General features: G+C 50.4%; 1 protein-coding gene across 8 annotated transcripts in view; it reads left to right on the top strand.

Moving 5' to 3' along the window:
• Window positions 1-20,197, top strand: part of DOCK9 (dedicator of cytokinesis 9) — a 1,069,784-nt gene that overhangs the window by 708,059 nt on the left and 341,528 nt on the right. For all 8 annotated transcript variants that reach the window (XM_085622123.1, XM_085622117.1, XM_085622120.1 and 5 more), the window contains exon 31: window positions 733-911. In XM_085622123.1, the coding sequence (XP_085478249.1) occupies window positions 733-911 (179 nt within the window). The remainder of the gene's footprint in view (window positions 1-732; window positions 912-20,197) is intronic.

Genomic DNA, 20,197 nt, shown 5'->3' with positions numbered 1-20,197 from the left:
AGTGGGTTTAAAAAAAAATAGTTTTTAGAGAAGCAGCAGTTCTAGCTTTTATATCTTATAATGGTGATTGTGTTTTAATTGCGTTAAGGTACTTCGCATTTTACAAGAAATTTCAAAATCTCGTTTGCTCAATAATAAAAGAATAACTTGCGGTATAACCCTATTGGCCTATTAATCATAAAGAATTAGCCTGCTCCAAGTCTCACATCTGTCCTTAAAATACCTATCCGTTATTATCATAAAACAAAACTCAGTAAATTAAATTGAATAGCTATAAATTCACTTAATCCTGCAAATATGACAACTGTAATATTATTCACTATTGCATTTGCTGCTGTTTGTATAGCGAATATTTAAACGTCTGTGCAATATTAAATGTCTCTTGTATAGTACCTGATAGAGGTTTGCTTAGTGTGTGTGTAGTAGTTTTTCAGCCACTTGTTGATTTATATGGCTTTAACATCTTGTAGTGACGAGGCAGTAGTTCTAGAATAGACACGCACATTGTGCCATCTTCGAAGTTTCTCTCTGTTGATTTGCAACATCAAGCCCTAGTTATACATAAGGGGCACTGCTTAATAATGGGTGAGTTTAAATATAAGTACATTTTTCTTGGCTGAAGTACCAACGCACTGCTGTTTTTCTCTCAAGGGATTCTGTATTTTAAGTCCTTAATAAATTAAAATGTAGTATTCTTCCACTCTTTAGTTACCTCTTGTTCCCTTTCTTCAGATTTACAGCTGGACTTCTCACTGACGGACGAGTTTTGCAAGAACCACTTCTTGGTTGGCCTGCTCCTGAGGGAGGTGGGGAGTGCACTGCAGGAGTTTCGAGAAGTCCGACAAATCTCAATTAGTGTGCTCAAGAGTCTCATGATCAAGCACTCCTTCGATGACCGGTATTCCTCACGGGTAGGTTTATGTCTACATTCTTACCAAAGATATAAACTCACTTGCGTTCAGATGAATTTCAAGAGTTTGCTCTTTATCCTAAAAAATCTGTTCTCTCCTTTTAGCCCCTTTTTAGTCTCTTGCCATAACCCAGCTTGTAACATATTTATCTCTAAAAGTGAGACTCAACAATTTAATAATAGAAATCAATGGGTTTGTTTCTGGCTAATGCAAGATGTTCATAAGTCAATCTGTTCATATTCTCTTATGGCATCAATTGATACCCACTTCAAATTGAAGGTTTTTCTTTTTCCTCAGGCCTTCTTCCCTTTTTAATGGTTTCTGTTACACTTTTAGTGATGGTCTGCGCAACAACCTATGAATACACAATTTCGTAATAATGCTTACAAGTTACTTATTACTCTTTCCTTTGCATGAGCATTCTCCCGCCTCTCCGCCTCAGGTCATTGTTTTCTGCTCAGCTGACAGAAACCAAGATTCTACACTGTTGTGTTTTTGGGGCTTGGTTTAAAATTCTGCCCAATTAGCAAGGTAGCTCAAAAGTTTCCGTTCCACCCTTTCCTCCTTACCATGTGAAATCCAGAAACGTCAGGTGCCCTTTATTCACTGATAGGCTACTGGTGGGTGATTGCATGCGTGTACTATAATTATCTAGGATTTTAATCCGATACATCGTAATTACCATTAAAGAATCTGAGATATCTTTTTCAGCATCAGCTGCCCTGTCACACGGAGCGGTGGGGGTCAGCTAGATTAACACCCACTGTCTCTCCTAGGGGAGGCTGATCCAACAAGAACAATAAAGACATATGGCCTATCTTTTCCTTGCCCGAATCCTGAGCCTGTTATCAGGATCACTGTCCCTTGGGAATGTTTTTTTGTTGTTTTCGATAGTCTTGATATACTCTGCACCTAGCGCAATGACATCTTTAGGAAGCCTGGTGTCAACTTTCAGGAGCTCGGTACCATGGTTTTGTTAGCATTTTGCCTTGTTGAGCAACATTTTGTACTGCTCGGGGGGGGGGGGGGGGGCATTTGTGAATTTTTCTCAAGATGTTTGGCTGAGTGCTTGCCTTACAGTCCATGCAGTTGCCGAGGTAATGACTTATTCTTGAGAATGGCCTCTGCTTTTTTTCCCATGCGACGTAAAGAGAGGTTGAAGACTCCCTGTCTGTTACTTGATGTGGGAGTCATCTTTTTGAGCCATATGTTACTGGTGTTAGGATCCAGTGAAAGTCCTGTTCTCAGTCTGTAGATGCCATCTGGGAGCACTGTAGTCTGATATCAAATTTGCTCTCTTCCTCCTCCACCATTACCTCCGCATCTTTGCCTTATCCTTCAAGAGCATTTTCTTCTTTTAATTGAAAGAACTTTATTGTATATTTTATATTAAAGGTGTAACTCTAAGTCAATCTCTGCTCATGGGATTTCCTAGGATGCAGAGTGACTTTAAGCTGGAATGGCCCCGACTTCCACATTGAGGCATTCATTCCTTCCTGTGAGAGAGTGTCTGCCTTCTGTGAGCCCTCAAACCTCAGGATTAGCGATAAAGGTTGTCAGGGAATGGTTTTAGTCTCTTCAAGCTTGTCCTCCCAGGTCTCCAACACCATCAAATGATGTTTGTGGTGCTTTGGAAGTTCTGATACACCTTTCAACAGGTTGTTGGTCGCTTCGTGTCAGAATGTCAGTGAGGCTTTGGCTTCTGTTTTCTGTTGTTTCAAACAGGAAGGGGTCCTTCTCTAGCTCTTCTTACATTACCGTATATTTTGGTAGTGAAGCATTAAACATAATGACTTTCCCATTTGAAAGGCTCATTTCAGGACAGACTGACATATTCTGCAACCCTTTCGCATGTGCAGCACAGTACTTATATTAGGGGGAAGCCATTAGTCACCTCTGCATTGTTGATAATGGTGGTAGTGCCCGTATGACGAAATAAGCACAGTAAATAAGAGGAAACGCCCATGCCACGGGACTTTCTGCAGCAGTCCCCGAGGTTCACAACATCACAAGCACCAGTCCTCGAGGTTCACAGCATCGCAAGCACCAGCCCCTGAGGTTCACATCATCCCTTGCTCCAGTCCCCGAGATTCACGACATCACAAGCACCAGTCCCTGAGGTTCACAACATCACAAGCACCAGTCCGCGAGGTTCACAACATCACAAGCGGCAGTCCCCGAGGTTCACAACATCACAGGCTCCAGTCCCCGAGGTTCACAACATCACAAGCGGCAGTCCCCGAGGTTCACAACATCACAAGCTGCAGTCCCCGAGGTTCACAACATCACAAGCTGCAGTCCCCGAGGTTCACAACATCGCAAGCACCAGTCCCCGAGGTTCACAGCGTCGCAAGCACCAGTCCCCGAGGCTCACAGCATTGCAAGCACCAGTCCCCGAGGCTCACAGCATCACAAGCACCAGTGCCGAAGTTCTCAATATCACAATTACCAGTCCCCAAGGTCCACAACATCACAGGCTCCAGTCACCGAGGTTCGCAACATCACAGGCTCCAGTCACCGAGGTTCACAACATCACAGGCTCCAGTCCCCGAGGTTCACAACATCACAAGCACCAGTCCCCGAGGTTCACAACATCACAAGTACCCGTCCCCGAGGTTCACACACAAGCACCAGTCCCCGAGGTTCACAACATCACAGGCTCCAGTCCCCGAGGTTCACAACATCACAGGCTCCAGTCCCTGAGGTTCACAACATCACTAGCACCAGTCCCCGAGGTTCACAACATCACAAGCACCAGTCCCCGAGGTTCACATCATCACTTGCTCCAATCCCCGAGGTTCACAACATCACAAGCACCAGTCCCCGAGGTTCACATCACTTGCTCCAGTCCCCGAGGTTCACAACATCACAAGCACCAGTCCCCGAGGTTCTCAACATCACAAGCACCAGTCCCCGAGGTTCACAACATCACAAGCATCTGAAAGAGACATGTTAGTGATAGATTCCTTACCTTAGAATATCCCCAGGCGTCAGATTGGATCCGGATAGTTTTCGTCAGCAGTACCCCTGCGCGTCGGTAGGCATCGTCGTACGGCTCTGCATACGTCGTTGGCGTCGTAGTCGCCGAGATGACGTCGCTGGAGCTACTTAGATGCGCCCACGCGCGCTGACATCAGTTCTTTCTTTTTCCGCGCTAGCAAGCGCAGATCCGGAGAGAGTGGTACCCCAGTCATTTTTTGACTGAGTGTTTTGGAACTTTTGTCTCTGTTTTTGGAATACTTACACTCCAGGAGCATAGGGCTGCCCGGTTTCAAGTATTGCGCGGCCTTGTTCCCACATGATGTCGGTGACTGATCTGCACCATGAGTGTGTCTACTGCCTGGGGCGCGACCACGACTCCGAGTCATGCTCCCACTGCCAGGCCATTGCTCCGAAAACTTTGCAGGAGCAGTCCTGAAAGTGGCTAGAGGCCAGGGAGTCCACTCCGTGCCGTTCTAGGTCCCGGTCCCGTGGGAGGTCGAGGGACCGGCCGCTGAGCCATCACCACCATTCCAAGTCTTCGCACTCTGAGTCAGGTAAGGCGAAGCACAAGAAGTCGAAGAAGCGCCGTCGCTCTTCGCCTTCCCCTAGCCGGTCGCGCGATGCGGCTGAGGTTGCAGGTGGCGCCACCAATGCGGCTCCAGCGGAGCCTCTGCAGTTGCCGATGGCCTACCCGTCCTTTCTGGGTCCATCAGTGACTCCAGCCCAGCAGCAGGAGTTCCTGTCAGCTATGGCACGTGTCTTTGGACCGTCTGGCCCCGCCGGTGCGCCTTTCGGCCCCGCAGGCCCGACTGGGGGTCCTTGTTCTTCGCTGGCTCCGGCCCGACGTCGTCGACGACGTCCGGCCCGTCGGACTCGACGCCGAGAGACCCCCATGGATCCACGTCCATGTCGGTTGACCCAGTACGACCTCCAACGACATCGACGACGTCGCCCCGTTTTCCTCTAACAACACCCTACCCCTGAGAGCTTGGTTGTCCAGGCCTCTGCGTCCCCGTGCCCATTCCCTTCCGCACCACCGGACAGGGATTCCAAGAAACTGGAGCAGTTTGGGAAGAAGATTTTTACTTCTGCCAGTTCCGGACTGCGGTCTCTGAACACCGCATGTCTCTTGGGCCGTTATTCCCATTCTGTGTGGGATACGGTTGCACAAGTGCTGCCTCAGTGTCTGGTGGAGGCTCGGACAGTACTCTCCCAAGCTATTGCTAAGGGGAGAAACGCAGCCAAGTTCACGATCCGTTGTGGTCTTGACACTGCTGACTCGCTGGGCAGGGCGATTTCCATGACAGTGGCGCTATGCCGCCACGCCTGGCTGAGCATGATTGGCTTTTCTGGGGATGTCCAGAACACATTGATGGACATGCCCTTTGATGGCACTCGCCTGTTTGGCGATAAGGCGGATTGCGCGTTGGTACGTTTTAAGGACTCTCAGGCTACAGCTAAGTCTTTCGGCCTTTCGGCTACACGCACTCCTTCCGCTTCTGCTTTTCGCTTCTTTTAGTGGTCAAGGAAGGGGCGCCCAAGCACGTTTGTTTCAGAGCCACAGGCCTGCTCAGCAACAGTCTCAGCGCAGCCGCGGACGTGGGACCCGCCAAGGCGGGTCACAGGGCCAGCGTGCAGGTCAGTCCCCCTGCTGCCCCTGCCTCCAAACCTTCCTAGACTGGTGTTTCAGGCGCACCAAACACCACTGCGTGGCAGGATTCGCCATCACCTCCACCACTGGCGCACCATCACATCGGACAGGTGGGTTCTGCAAATTGTCCGAAGGGGTTACTCTCTCCCCTTTGAGACAACCCCCCAGCCATGCCACCACAGTATCACCGCATGTCGGGGGATCACTTGACACTTCTCCAGCAGGAAGTTATGGCCCACTTGGCCAAGGGGGCCATCGAGCGCTTGCCGATGCCAGAAGTAGGTCGTGGTCGTTACTCCCACTACTTCTTGGTTCCAAAGGACAAGAGCCTGCGTCCCATCTTAGACCTTCGGAATGTCAATCGCTGCCTTCGGAAGGAGAAGTTCAAGATGCTCACACTTGCTCAGGTATTGTCTGCCCTCGAACCGCAAGACTGGATGGTAGCGTTGGAACTGCACGACGCGTATTTTCATATCCCCATGCCACCGGCACTACCTGCGATTCACGGTAGGGCAGGAGCATTTTCAGTTCACCGTGCTCCCCTTTGGCCTTACCAGCGCCCCTCGGGTGTTCACCAAAGTGATGGCGGTAGTCGCTGCTCATCTGTGCAGATCAGGGGTTTCAGTCTTCCCCTATCTCGACGACTGGTTGTTGAAGGCGGGCTCGCCCCAAACAGTCCTCTCCCACCTCCAGACTATGGCCGACCTCCTGCATTTGCTGGGGTTCTCCATCAACGTGCTAAAGTCGGACCTGATTCCCTCTCAGAAGCTCCTCTTCATCGGAGCGGTTCTGGACACGGCGCAGTTTCAGGTTTATCCTCCCAAACAGCGAGTCCGGGACATTCGGGGTATGATTCCATCTTTCAGCCCTTGTCCTGGGTTTCAGTCAGGATGACCTTGAAGCTGATGGGCCTCATGGCCTCCTGCATCCTGCTGACCAATCATACCAGGTGGCATATGCGGGCTCTGCAGTGGGACCTGAAGTTCCAGTGGGTGTAGCATCAAGGGAACCTGTCCGACTATGTCCAGATCTCGGAGGGCACTGCACAACAATTGCAGTGGTGGCTCACGAATCAGCTTTGGGTCAGCGGCAGATCTCTCTCCCTTCCCGAGCCGGAGCACACAGGGGTGCGTCCCTCCTGGGATGGGGTGGCCAAATGGGAGAGGCGGAGATCAGAGGCCTCTGGTCTCTGGCGGAGAACCGGCTCCATATCAACCTTCTGGAGCTTCGGGCAATCCTTCTTGCACTGAAGGCATTCCTTCCCTCTGTCAAGGGGAGGGTGGTGCAGGTATTCACCGACAACACCACCGCCATGTGGTATTGCAACAAACAGGGCGGGGTGGGGTCGTGGACCCTATGTCAGGAGGCTCTGCGCTTCTGGACATGGCTGGAACGTCAAGGCATTTCCTTGACGGTTCAACAGCTGGCAGGTTCTTTGAATGCCAGGGCGGACTAACTCAACCGCCAGTGCCTGATGGATCATGAATGGCGTCTTCACTCGGAGGTGGCACAAGGTCTCTTTCAGCAGTGGGGAGAGCCTTGGTTAGATCTATTCACCACCGAAGAGAACGCGCAATGTCATCACTTCTGCGCGCTGGAGTTTCCAAGGCGGCACTCGCTCTGAGACGCTTTTTGTCACGAGTGGAGCTGCTGTCTATTGTACGCCTTTCCGCCTATACCACTTTTACCCAGAGTGCTGAAAAAGATCAGGCGCGACCGGGCCTCAAGTCATTCTTGTGGCCCCGGACTGGGCTCGAAGGGTTTGGTATCCCAAGCTACTCAGTATGAGCATGGATTCCCCGATCCGCCTGCCTCTTCGGGAGGATCTTCTGTCGCAGCAACAGGGGACGGTCCTCCACCCGAACCTGTCGAGCATCCACCTACATGCGTGGAGTCCGACAGTTGATTCCGTTTGACTTGCCTCCTGAAGTCTGTGATATTATTCTGGCAGCCAGGCGTCCCTCCACTAAATCAGTATACGCCTGCAGGTGGAACAAATTTTTGGCATGGTGCACAGCAAAGGCTGTAGATCCCCTTTCTGTCCCTCTTTCAGGGGTCCTTTTGTTCCTTCTTTCTCTGACCCAGCAGGGCTCTGCTCTGGGTACTATTAAGGGCTACCTTTCTGCAAATTCAGCTTTTCTCAGGCTTCCTGATCAGCCCTCTCTTTTCAAGTCCCCTGTTAATAGATTTCTCAAAGGCATTACTCACCTTTTCCCTCCTATTCCGTTTGTGATGCCGCAGTGGGACTTAAATCTGGTTCTTACTTTTCTGATGTGCACTCCTTTTGAGCCGCTTCACAACTGTCCTCTTCGTTTATTAACTTTGAAGACTGCTTTCACATCATCACTTGCTCCAGTCCCCGGGGTTCACAGCATCACAGGCTCCAGTCCCCGAGGTTCACATCATCACATGCACCGGTTCCCGAGGTTCACAACATCGCAAGCACCAGTCCCCCATGTTCACAACATCACAAGCACCAGTCCCCGAGGTTCACAGCATCACAGGCACCAGTCCCCGAGGTTCACATCATCACTTGCTCCAGTCCTCGAGGTTCACATCATCACAAGCACCAGTCCTCGAGGTTCACAACATCACAAACACCGGTCCCCGAGGTACACAACATCACAAGCACCGGTCCCCGAGGTACACAACATCACAAGCACCGGTCCCCGAGGTTCCCAACATCACTTGCTCGAGTCCCCGAGGTTCACAGCATCGCAAGCACCAGTCCCCGAGGTTCACATCATCACAAGCACCAGTCCTCGAGGTACACAACATCACAAGCACCGGTCCCCGAGGTACACAACATCACTTGCTCCAGTACCCGAGGTTCACATCATCACAAGCACCAGTCCTCGAGGTTCACAACATCACAAGCACCGGTCCCCGAGGTTCACATCATCACAAGCACCGGTCCTCGAGTTTCACAACATCACAAGCACCGGTCCCCGAGGTACACAACATCACAAGCACCAGTCCCCGAGGTTCACAACATCACAAGCACCGGTCCCCGAGGTTCACAACATCACAAGCACCGGTCCCCGAGGTTCACATCATCACAAGCACCCGTCCCCGAGGTTCACAACATCACAAGATCCAGACCCCAAGGTTCACAACATGACTTGCTCCGGTCCCTGAAGTTCACAGCATCACAAGCACCAGTCCCCGAGGTTCACAGCATCACAAGCCCCAGTCCCCGAGGTTCACAGCATCGCAGGCTCCAGTCCCCGAGGTTCACAACATCACAAGCACCAGTCCCCGAGGTTCTCAACATCACAAGCACCAGTCCCCGAGGTTCACAACATCACAAGCATCTGAAAGAGACATGTTAGTGATAGATTCCTTACCTTAGAATATCCCCAGGCATCAGATTGGATCCGGATAGTTTTCGTCAGCAGTACCCCTGCGCGTCGGTAGGCATCGTCGTACGGCTCTGCGTACGTCGTTGGCGTCGTGGTCGCCGAGATGACGTCGCTGGAGCTACTTAGATGCGCCCACGCGCGCTGACATCAGTTCTTTCTTTTTCCGCGCTAGCAAGCGCAGATCCGGAGAGAGTGGTACCCCAGTCATTTTTTGACTGAGTGTTTTGGAACTTTTGTCTCTGTTTTTGGAATACTTACACTCCAGGAGCATAGGGCTGCCCGGTTTCAAGTATTGCGCGGCCTTGTTCCCACATGATGTCGGTGACTGATCTGCACCGTGAGTGTGTCTACTGCCTGGGGCGCGACCACGACTCCGAGTCATGCTCCCACTGCCAGGCCATTGCTCCGAAAACTTTGCAGGAGCAGTCCTGAAAGTGGCTAGAGGCCAGGGAGTCCACTCCGTGCCGTTCTAGGTCCCGGTCCCGTGGGAGGTCGAGGGACCGGCCGCTGAGCCATCACCACCATTCCAAGTCTTCGCACTCTGAGTCAGGTAAGGCGAAGCACAAGAAGTCGAAGAAGCGCCGTCGCTCTTCGCCTTCCCCTAGCCGGTCGCGCGATGCGGCTGAGGTTGCAGGTGGCGCCACCAATGCGGCTCCAGCGGAGCCTCTGCAGTTGCCTATGGCCTACCCGTCCTTTCTGGGTCCATCAGTGACTCCAGCCCAGCAGCAGGAGTTCCTGTCAGCTATGGCACGTGTCTTTGGACCGTCTGGCCCCGTCGGTGCGCCTTTGGGCCCCGCGGGCCCGACTGGGGGTCCTTGTTCTTCGCTGGCTCCGGCCCGACGTCGTCGACGACGTTCGGCCCGTCGGACTCGACGCCGAGAGACCCCCATGGATCCACGTCCATGTCGGTTGACCCAGTACGACCTCCAACGACATCGACGACGTCGCCCCGTTTTCCTCTAACAACACCCTACCCCTGAGAGCTTGATTGTCCAGGCCTCTGCGTCCCCGTGCCCATTCCCTTCCGCACCACCGGACAGGGATTCCAAGAAACTGGAGCAGTTTGGGAAGAAGATTTTTACTTCTGCCAGTTCCGGACTGCGGTCTGTGAACACCGCATGTCTCTTGGGCCGTTATTCCCATTCTGTGTGGGATACGGTTGCACAAGTGCTGCCTCAGTGTCTAGTGGAGGCTCGGACAGTACTCTCCCAAGCTATTGCTAAGGGGAGAAACGCAGCCAAGTTCACGATCCGTTGTGGTCTTGACACTGCTGACTCGCTGGGCAGGGCGATTTCCATGATAGTGGCGCTATGCCGCCACGCCTGGCTGAGCATGATTGGCTTTTCTGGGGATGTCCAGAACACATTGATGGACATGCCCTTTGATGGCACTCGCCTGTTTGGCGATAAGGCGGATTGCGCGTTGGTACGTTTTAAGGACTCTCAGGCTACAGCTAAGTCTTTCGGCCTTTCGGCTACACGCACTCCTTCCGCTTCTGCTTTTCGCTTCTTTTAGTGGTCAAGGAAGGGGCTCCCAAGCACGTTTGTTTCAGAGCCACAGGCCTGCTCAGCAACAGTCTCAGCGCAGCCGCGGACGTGGGACCCGCCGAGGCGGGTCACAGGGCCAGCGTGCAGGTCAGTCCCCCTGCTGCCCCTGCCTCCAAACCTTCCTAGTCTGGTGTTTCAGGCGCACCAAACACCACTGGGTGGCAGGATTCGCCATCACCTCCACCACTGGCGCACCATCACATCGGACAGGTGGGTTCTGCAAATTGTCCGAAGGGGTTACTCTCTCCCCTTTGAGACAACCCCCCAGCCATGCCACCACAGTATCACCGCATGTCGGGGGATCACTTGGCACTTCTCCAGCAGGAAGTTATGGCCCACTTGGCCAAGGGGGCCATCGAGCGCGTGCCGATGCCAGAAGTAGGTCGTGGTTGTTACTCCCACTACTTCTTGGTTCCAAAGGACAAGAGCCTGCGTCCCATCTTAGACCTTCGGAATGTCAATCGCTGCCTTCGGAAGGAGAAGTTCAAGATGCTCACACTTGCTCAGGTATTGTCTGCCCTCGACCCGCAAGACTGGATGGTAGCGTTGGAACTGCACGACGCGTATTTTCATATCCCCATCCCACCGGCACTACCTGCGATTCACGGTAGGGCAGGAGCATTTTCAGTTCACCGTGCTCCCCTTTGGCCTTACCAGCGCCCCTTGGGTGTTCACCAAAGTGATGGCGGTGGTCGCAGCTCATCTGTGCAGATCAGGGGTTTCAGTCTTCCCCTATCTCGACGACTGGTTGTTGAAGGCGGGCTCGCCCCAAACAGTCCTCTCCCACCTCCAGACTATGGCCGACCTCCTGCATTTGCTGGGGTTCTCCATCAACGTGCTAAAGTCGGACCTGATTCCCTCTCAGAAGCTCCTCTTCATCGGAGCGGTTCTGGACATGGCGCAGTTTCAGGTTTATCCTCCCAAACAGCGAGTCCGGGACATTCGGGGTATGATTCCATCTTTCAGCCCTTGTCCTGGGTTTCAGTCAGGATGACCTTGAAGCTGATGGGCCTCATGGCCTCCTGCATCCTGCTGACCAATCATACCAGGTGGCATATGCGGGCTCTGCAGTGGGACCTGAAGTTCCAGTGGGTGCAGCATCAAGGGAACCTGTCCGACTATGTCCAGATCTCGAAGGGCACTGCACAACAATTGCAGTGGTGGCTCACGAATCAGCTTTGGGTCAGCGGCAGATCTCTCTCCCTTCCCGAGCCGGAGCACACAGGGGTGCGTCCCTCCTGGGATGGGGTGGCCAAATGGGAGAGGCGGAGATCAGAGGCCTCTGGTCTCTGGCGGAGAACCGGCTCCATATCAACCTTCTGGAGCTTCGGGCAATCCTTCTTGCACTGAAGGCATTCCTTCCCTCTGTCAAGGGGAGGGTGGTGCAGGTGTTCACCGACAACACCACCGCCATGTGGTATTGCAACAAACAGGGCGGGGTGGGGTCGTGGACCCTATGTCAGGAGGCTCTGCGCTTCTGGACATGGCTGGAACGTCAAGGCATTTCCTTGACGGTTCAACAGCTGGCAGGTTCTTTGAATGCCAGGGCGGACTAACTCAACCGCCAGTGCCTGATGGATCATGAATGGCGTCTTCACTCGGAGGTGGCACAAGGTCTCTTTCAGCAGTGGGGAGAGCCTTGGTTAGATCTATTCACCACCGAAGAGAACGCGCAATGTCATCACTTCTGCGCGCTGGAGTTTCCAAGGCGGCACTCGCTCTGAGACGCTTTTTGTCACGAGTGGAGCTGCTGTCTATTGTACGCCTTTCCGCCTATACCACTTTTACCCAGAGTGCTGAAAAAGATCAGGCGCGACCGGGCCTCAAGTCATTCTTGTGGCCCCGGACTGGGCTCGAAGGGTTTGGTATCCCAAGCTACTCAGTATGAGCATGGATTCCCCGATCCGCCTGCCTCTTCGGGAGGATCTTCTGTCGCAGCAACAGGGGACGGTCCTCCACCCGAACCTGTCGAGCATCCACCTACATGCGTGGAGTCCGACAGTTGATTCCGTTTGACTTGCCTCCTGAAGTCTGTGATATTATTCTGGCAGCCAGGCGTCCCTCCACTAAATCAGTATACGCCTGCAGGTGGAACAAATTTTTGGCATGGTGCACAGCAAAGGCTGTAGATCCCCTTTCTGTCCCTCTTTCAGGGGTCCTTTTGTTCCTTCCTTCTCTGACCCAGCAGGGCTCTGCTCTGGGTACTATTAAGGGCTACCTTTCTGCAAATTCAGCTTTTCTCAGGCTTCCTGATCAGCCCTCTCTTTTCAAGTCCCCTGTTAATAGATTTCTCAAAGGCATTACTCACCTTTTCCCTCCTATTCCGTTTGTGATGCCGCAGTGGGACTTAAATCTGGTTCTTACTTTTCTGATGTGCACTCCTTTTGAGCCGCTTCACAACTGTCCTCTTCGTTTATTAACTTTGAAGACTGCTTTCACATCATCACTTGCTCCAGTCCCCGGGGTTCACAGCATCACAGGCTCCAGTCCCCGAGGTTCACATCATCACATGCACCGGTTCCCGAGGTTCACAACATCGCAAGCACCAGTCCCCCATGTTCACAACATCACAAGCACCAGTCCCCGAGGTTCACAGCATCACAGGCACCAGTCCCCGAGGTTCACAACATCACTTGCTCGAGTCCCCGAGGTTCACAGCATCACAAGCACCAGTCCTCGAGGTACACAACATCACAAGCACCGGTCCCCGAGGTACACAACATCACTTGCTCCAGTACCCGAGGTTCACATCATCACAAGCACCAGTCCTCGAGGTTCACAACATCACAAGCACCGGTCCCCGAGGTTCACATCATCACAAGCACCGGTCCTCGAGTTTCACAACATCACAAGCACCGGTCCCCGAGGTACACAACATCACAAGCACCAGTCCCCGAGGTTCACAACATCACAGGCTCCAGTCACCGAGGTTCGCAACATCACAGGCTCCAGTCACCGAGGTTCACAACATCACAGGCTCCAGTCCCCGAGGTTCACAACATCACAAGCACCGGTCCCCGAGGTTCACATCATCACAAGCACCAGTCCTCGAGGTTCACAACATCACAAGCACCAGTCCCCGAGGTTCACAACATCACAAGCACCGGTCCCCAAGGTTCACATCATCACAAGCACCGGTCCTCGAGGTTCACAACATCACAAGCTCCAGTCCCCAAGGTTCACAACATCACTTGCTCCGGTCCCTGAGGTTCACATCATCACAAGCACCAGTCCTCGAGGTTCACAACATCATAAGCACCGGTCCCCGAGGTTCACAACATCACAAGCACCGGTCCCCGAGGTTCACAACATCACAAGCACCGGTCCCCGAGGTTCACATCATCACAAGCACCAGTCCTCGAGGTTCACAACATCACAAGCACCGGTCCCCGAGGTACACAACATCACAAGCACCGCTCCCCGAGGTTCACAACATCACAAGCACCGGTCCCTGAAGTTCACAACATCACAAGCTCCAGACCCCAAGGTTCACAACATGACTTGCTCCGGTCCCTGAGGTTCACAGCATCACAAGCACCAGTCCCCGAGGTTCACAGCATCACAAGCACCAGTCCCCGAGGTTCACAGCATCACAAGCCCCAGTCCCCGAGGTTCACAGCATCGCAGGCTCCAGTCCCCGAGGTTCACAACATCACGTGCTCCAGTCCCCGAGGTTCACAACATCACTTGCTCCAGTACCCACAGTAACAGTCTAGGATTACGCAAGTTCACTAACAAGTGCAAGGCTGAACGGGACTAAACACCACTTTTAGCATCTTTAGCAGTGCCCTGCTTTAATTTCCACTCCTCATTAGCATCTTAAGACTTAGGTAAGCATGCCGATAAATGAACATCTGACAAAAGCTGTTCCTCTCTCACTGCCTTCACGCTCTGTGTCAACCCTTTCCGGCTTTTCTTACGGTCTCTTTACTTCTCCACAATTGCTGTGAAGGTTCCTCAGTTTGTCTATACCATACCAAACAGAGTAAATGGAAAGGCCTCCGTACTTAAGAAAAGAGTTTAGGCCCGCCCGTGCACAGTCGTTAATATTTTTCGGAGAGACATTATTGTGGTCACGGGGCTTCAGAGAGCTTCAGGCCGGTATCCAATAAGTCAAATTTATTTGTAGATAGCGAAAGTTTAAGATCTCGTGGCAGTGTAAGTGACAGGTACTCATTTTCCGGATCTCTTATTTTCGTAGCAAATGGATAGCGTGCCACCTAGTGACTTTACAGCGAATTGCTTCTCATAGGTGTTAACTACACGTACAGCCATATTACATACCAAATGGGTATACATGTTGCTTATTTAATTGCGGTTTTATATAGCGCGAACATAGCCCAAGGGCATCTTTCAGCAAGTCAGATTCGAACAACAGTCATGAACATAAATGTAAGCAAAACAATGCAAAAGCGTCAGAACAAACGAGGTCCAAGTGACTTTGAATAATAAGGGCGAGTAGAGTGCTAACAAAACTGTCTTTCAGAAATAAGTATTTTGAGTTCCTCTTTAAAGGTAGCGTGACAGGTGGTTGTGTGAAGGGCTGGAGGAAGGAAGTTCCAAATCTTTCTCGCGCTTCCAGAAAAGGATTGATTCACATGACGTTCTAGCAATAATGTGTGTGAGGCTCAGGAGACTGGATTCTGCGTTTCAAACCACGTCGAGCGCTCGAGCACCAGACGTTTTCAGTTTTTCACTCCGGTATTTGGGAGAAGAGTCGTGCAGGGCTTTGTACGTGATGCTAGCAGTTTTAGAATTGGGCTCTGGTTTTAATGGGCTGCCATTGAAGGATAAACAAGATGGGAGTGATGTGGTCACATTTTTCGTGGACTGCGCCAAATGCAGCCACCGCATGTAAAACTGCTTTGAGTGATAACAAAAGAGCGTTTGGAAATCCGGAGAGATGCGATCTTCCATAGTCCAGTCGGGAAAGAGTCTGCACGCAGGGTACAAGTCCTTAAAAAAAGAGAGGGAGTGGTGGACTAACCTAGTTAGGCAGTATGCAAGTTACATCACGACGCGTGACATCACGGCACATGACAATTCGGCACATGACATCACGGCGCATGACATTACATGTGGCATCACAGGAATTGATATCATAGGAAGTGGCATCACAAGCCACGATTTTAAATGTAGGTGTGGTGTAAAGCGCTCTGACACTCTGCTTTGGGATGAGTAGCGCTATACACGAACAAATAGTAGTAATTAAATTATTTCAACGCCTCTTCAGGGGTAATAAGCGCTAAATAAATTACATTTAGTATTATGTAAATACTGAGAGAGACCAACACATCTGACAATGTTTACAGTGCATGTATATCTAGTAAACAGAGCTTGAACAAAGTGAAAAGCTGCCTCTCTTAAGTATGTGTGAAGTTTGTTTCCCCTCTATTGCATATGCTTCTAGGTGTGAGACTCCTGATTACTCCAAGCCAGGAGACTCGTATAAAAGGAGGCCTGATGACTCCTCAAATTCGGCCTTTGTTATGGGCCCGAAAGCAAAAGACACACAATTGATGGACGGAATGCAGAACAAATCAAAACATTCACACCCAGTCACTGGATCTGGGTTAAATCCATCATTCTTTTGCTCACCATGTCACCCCAGTTTAGAACTGGTCATATGCAAATCAGTCTTGACCCTGTGCCTCATGGGAACAGTCCAACCCGAACTGCCAAGCCAGGTCCTCCCTGGACCGGAAACAAGCATCCTAGGACCGGTTTTGGGGTTTCACGGGTATGCCCAAACGTGGGTACCGTGCTCTCCATGCCACTGGAGTCAAGCTATTCTGGCTGATGAGGGCTGAAAGTCCGAAACCGGTCCAAGGATGCTTGTTTCCAGTCCAGGGAAGACCTGGCCTGGCAGTGATGGCTGGACTGCTCCCATTGGGCTGAGGGTCAAGACTCATATGCATATGACTGGGTCCAAACTGGAATGGCATGGTGAGCAAAACAACAATGGATTTAGGCCCAGATCTCTGTACTGGGGTGAATGTATGACATTGTTCTGTATTGTCTCCATCAATTGTTGCATTTGTTATGGGCCCAGCAGGAATCTAAATAAGAAAGCCCCGTCCCCGCCTGTACGTTTTTGCTTATTGCAGATGGAAAGCAGACAACGTGCAGGCGCTGCTGAAAGTGTCCCAGTGTTCGGAAATTACACCGGGACGAGTTCAGCACATTATTTAGGGGGGACCAACTTCTTGACTGTGTGGACTGCGTTCACCCCGTGAAAATAGTGGGTGTACGCCGTCCACCCGCGTGTTCCTCCGACTCGTGCCCTGCCTGCACCCGATATGGTATGCGCTTTCTGATGCCTCCAAGAAGCCTTAGGTGGAACTGAGCACTATTTGCAATAGCAGGGATTAGCCCCTGAAGGCTAAGTCAGCCAACGATGATAAAGCCCATAGAATTGACGTTCTCTACAATTTACCTACGTCGGTGGGCATCTTCACACCCTCTCCTTTTTACTGCTGACATTTTGGTTTCAATTAGCTTTTCTCTGACTGAGATTTTCTATACTGCATAACATTCCACCCTTTTTTAATTCGTTTTTTTGTGCTGATTTCTCTTAGTTTTCCTACCATTGAAGGTCAAACAGTCTATTCTACAAAGCTTTGGTTCCGTACTGTGCCTGCAGTGCAAAAAGGCAAAAGCTCGAAATTCCAAATAGCCCTCAAGACCTGGCTGTTCGAATAAGCCTCCGTGGCCTGCATGCACCTTTGATACCCTAGTGGGTGATTAGTCACGCTTTATAAATCCTTATTGATTGATTGAAATAGTGTTATTGGTATTGGGGAGCAGCCACCGATGCAGGTCTGCTCCCTATATTCTTCTATCATGACAAGGTATCTATTAACTGTCTGCATTGTGAGCAGGTGACTCACATTCTACAGGTACTCTCCAATTCATTTTGTATGAAATTAATCTGAGTTATGGGTCCCTGATTCAGAGCAAAGTGCAGTGTTCCTAAAAATAAACAGTATTTTAGTGATGGATCTTCTCTCTGAACCCCAATCTGCTCACCTTGATGGAGGTTACCCACTGAGGAAACATTATTTTTCATTGGTAAACCTTGAGAAAAGGAAATACGCCATGTCACATATCTGTTATCCCAGGTACCAAGGGACAAGTTCCAGCCAGATTGCGTCTACATGTTTCAGGAAAGGGATCTTTTTTGCCAGAAGTAGCAGGCGCTCACGTAATAACATTTCTTCCACCAGAGAGACTGGATTGTACAGTCTGGTCGAGTAAATGTCATTATCTGGGTGCTGTCGCCCTAGCGAGTCGTTATACTGCTGAGTGAATCAAGTATCCTCATGTAAGATCTTTTTCTAGGCATATCACATTGGACTAAGCCTCTCTCCAAAGTAATGTATTTATATATTTTTTTTCTCGCTCCAACACATTTGCTAGTGTTATAAACCCTGACCCAGTGACTCAGAGCTTTTAAAATTGTATTCGAGAAATGGAATGCAGCCCGTACTTTGTTCCAAGGAGCAGTTTATCAATTAATAACAAATATTTTAATTGCAGCAAGAGCGTCTCAAAATAGGAGGAATTAGGACAGTACTAGACATCACACGCAGCTGTTGACTTTTACATTCCCTAGTCATATTTACATTCTGAAACATTTGAATATCACTGTTATCATTTGCTTTGTATTTGGGGTGGGTATACTCTATTCCCTCCCAGAGGCACGCCTCCGACAGGTACAACTCCAACAAGATTCTCTTGTTTGGTATTGGAAAGGAGACAGGTTGAAGACCTATGTCCAGCGATTCAGGCCACTGCCCACAAGAAAAAACACAAGCATACCAAACCCCCAAAACTATCTAGACCAAGTTATCTGATACACAGGAAGAATAGGAAGAAAGATGGCGCCTGACGCTTTATCTCACAAGCTTCAGTGGTGCAGTTGATTGAATAGCCCTTGTGGTCAGCGGCTTGTCCTTCAGACTCTTTGGAAGAGACATGAATTCTTGTGTCTCATCTTGCTTCCTCTGTCAGCAAATCCCAGAGTGTCACAAGTGAACCACCAGGGCATATCCAGCAGGCTTGTAACAAGAGTACCCCAGCACCTAGCAGGTCACCAGCACTGATTATCAGTGCTTGATTCGTCGTCTGCAACCCTTCTGTGAGGGCACCTCCAATTCACAGTGTAAACAGGACAAGACACACGTACTGTGCCCTTGTTCTGATATCAAAAGACATACACATTTGCATATGGCTGGGTTTTAACTGGAATGGCATGGGGGCAAAAAAAACGATTTAGGCCCAGATCTCTATACTGGGGTTGAATGTTTGACAGTCTGTCCAACAATTGTTCTTTTTGCACTTGTCCTGGTATAAGGCACCTTTCTAAGAGCCTTGAGTATTACGTTTGAAGGCTGCAGACAAGCCTTCTCTCATCTGGTCTGCTCCACAGAGCTCTGCACCTTTATCTCCAGCAGCCCTCCCAACCTCTGGGTGCACTTACTCAACGGTAACCAAAGTGACCTACTTTCAAGAAACCAAACTGTGTGGATCCTAATTGAGATGGCAGTACCAGTGGACATACTAATGGTGGCACTAGCAAATGCCAAAAATCTGCATCACAGGAGGACATACTTTACAGCCCTAGCTATGATTCTTCGATTATAGTGCACACAGATGCATCTCACCGAGGTCTTTAGGACATTTACACATTAAAGGCTACTTTTGATCCCCATCTAAGGCACATGTTATAAAACAGGGTCACTAGTTGTGGAAGAAGCCAAACCCTGTGCCCATCGTTTCCAGATCACTGGAATAAAAATATAGTCCTGTTATATCGGGAAACCTCTCCCTCAGCATGGAGCGTGGCAATTGGAGCCTTCTTATGAAAAGGGGGCCTCATAGTCCAGAGCGATACGTCCGAAAGATCTATTATTCCACTGGTTTAACTTTGACGCAGAATAATGCCAATGTCCTCATTTCTGTTTACAAGTCTTGATTTGCACCAAAGCATTTGAAGAGGATTAGCGACTTCGAACACATGATTTTTTACTGTTCCATGCTTCGCTTCTATTGGGAGGACATTAACAAAACCATAAACATCTTCCACTGTAAAGTTACTCTGGAGCCAGTGTTAATCTCCCTGGGCCCTTGATTCTCCCCAGTCCTCCACCACTCAGCAAAACAGAACTCTTACAATTTGACTTACTCCTTACACTAGGGGTCAAAACTATCCTTTGCGATTGGAAAGTCTTCAAATTAATTTCTTATCACAGTTGGTGGGCCGGGGTCTCCTGCCTCAAAAGTGCGGACAGGTCAGGCTCTAGGGCGGAGCGATCTGTGCCACCGCACCGGGCGCTGACTTGGGGTGGGGGCGCCCTGTTTGCAAGCATATTTTCGTTTTAAAAGCTCCTGCTGCCCTGTTCCTTGCTTCCTGCAATTTTCATTCATCAATAGAAACGTCAAGATCACTCAAGTGATGAATGTTCCTGCTGGAGAGAGATCGTAGGGTTGTCTAGTGGAAGTTTTAACATCGTAAGGTAGTGCAGTGTGCTAATGAGCCTATTGCAAAGAATGTGTACCATGCATATCACAAAGTACATATAATGTAAATAGATCAGTGGGTTACTGCTTGTGTCCCAGGGATCCTTTGTTACTTTTGGTACCGTTTATAAGTTAAAGTCCTAATTTAGCGTAGTGAGCTATTAACTGTCATCAAAGAGCTGCATGCAAACTACAAGATATGTATTAGCGCTATATGTCTTT

Source organism: Triturus cristatus, chromosome 8, assembly GCF_964204655.1.
Source record: "Triturus cristatus chromosome 8, aTriCri1.1, whole genome shotgun sequence".
Classification (NCBI taxonomy): Eukaryota; Metazoa; Chordata; class Amphibia; order Caudata; family Salamandridae; genus Triturus; species Triturus cristatus.
Note: the sequence above shows the minus strand (reverse complement) of the source record. Positions and strands in the feature narration are given on the sequence as shown.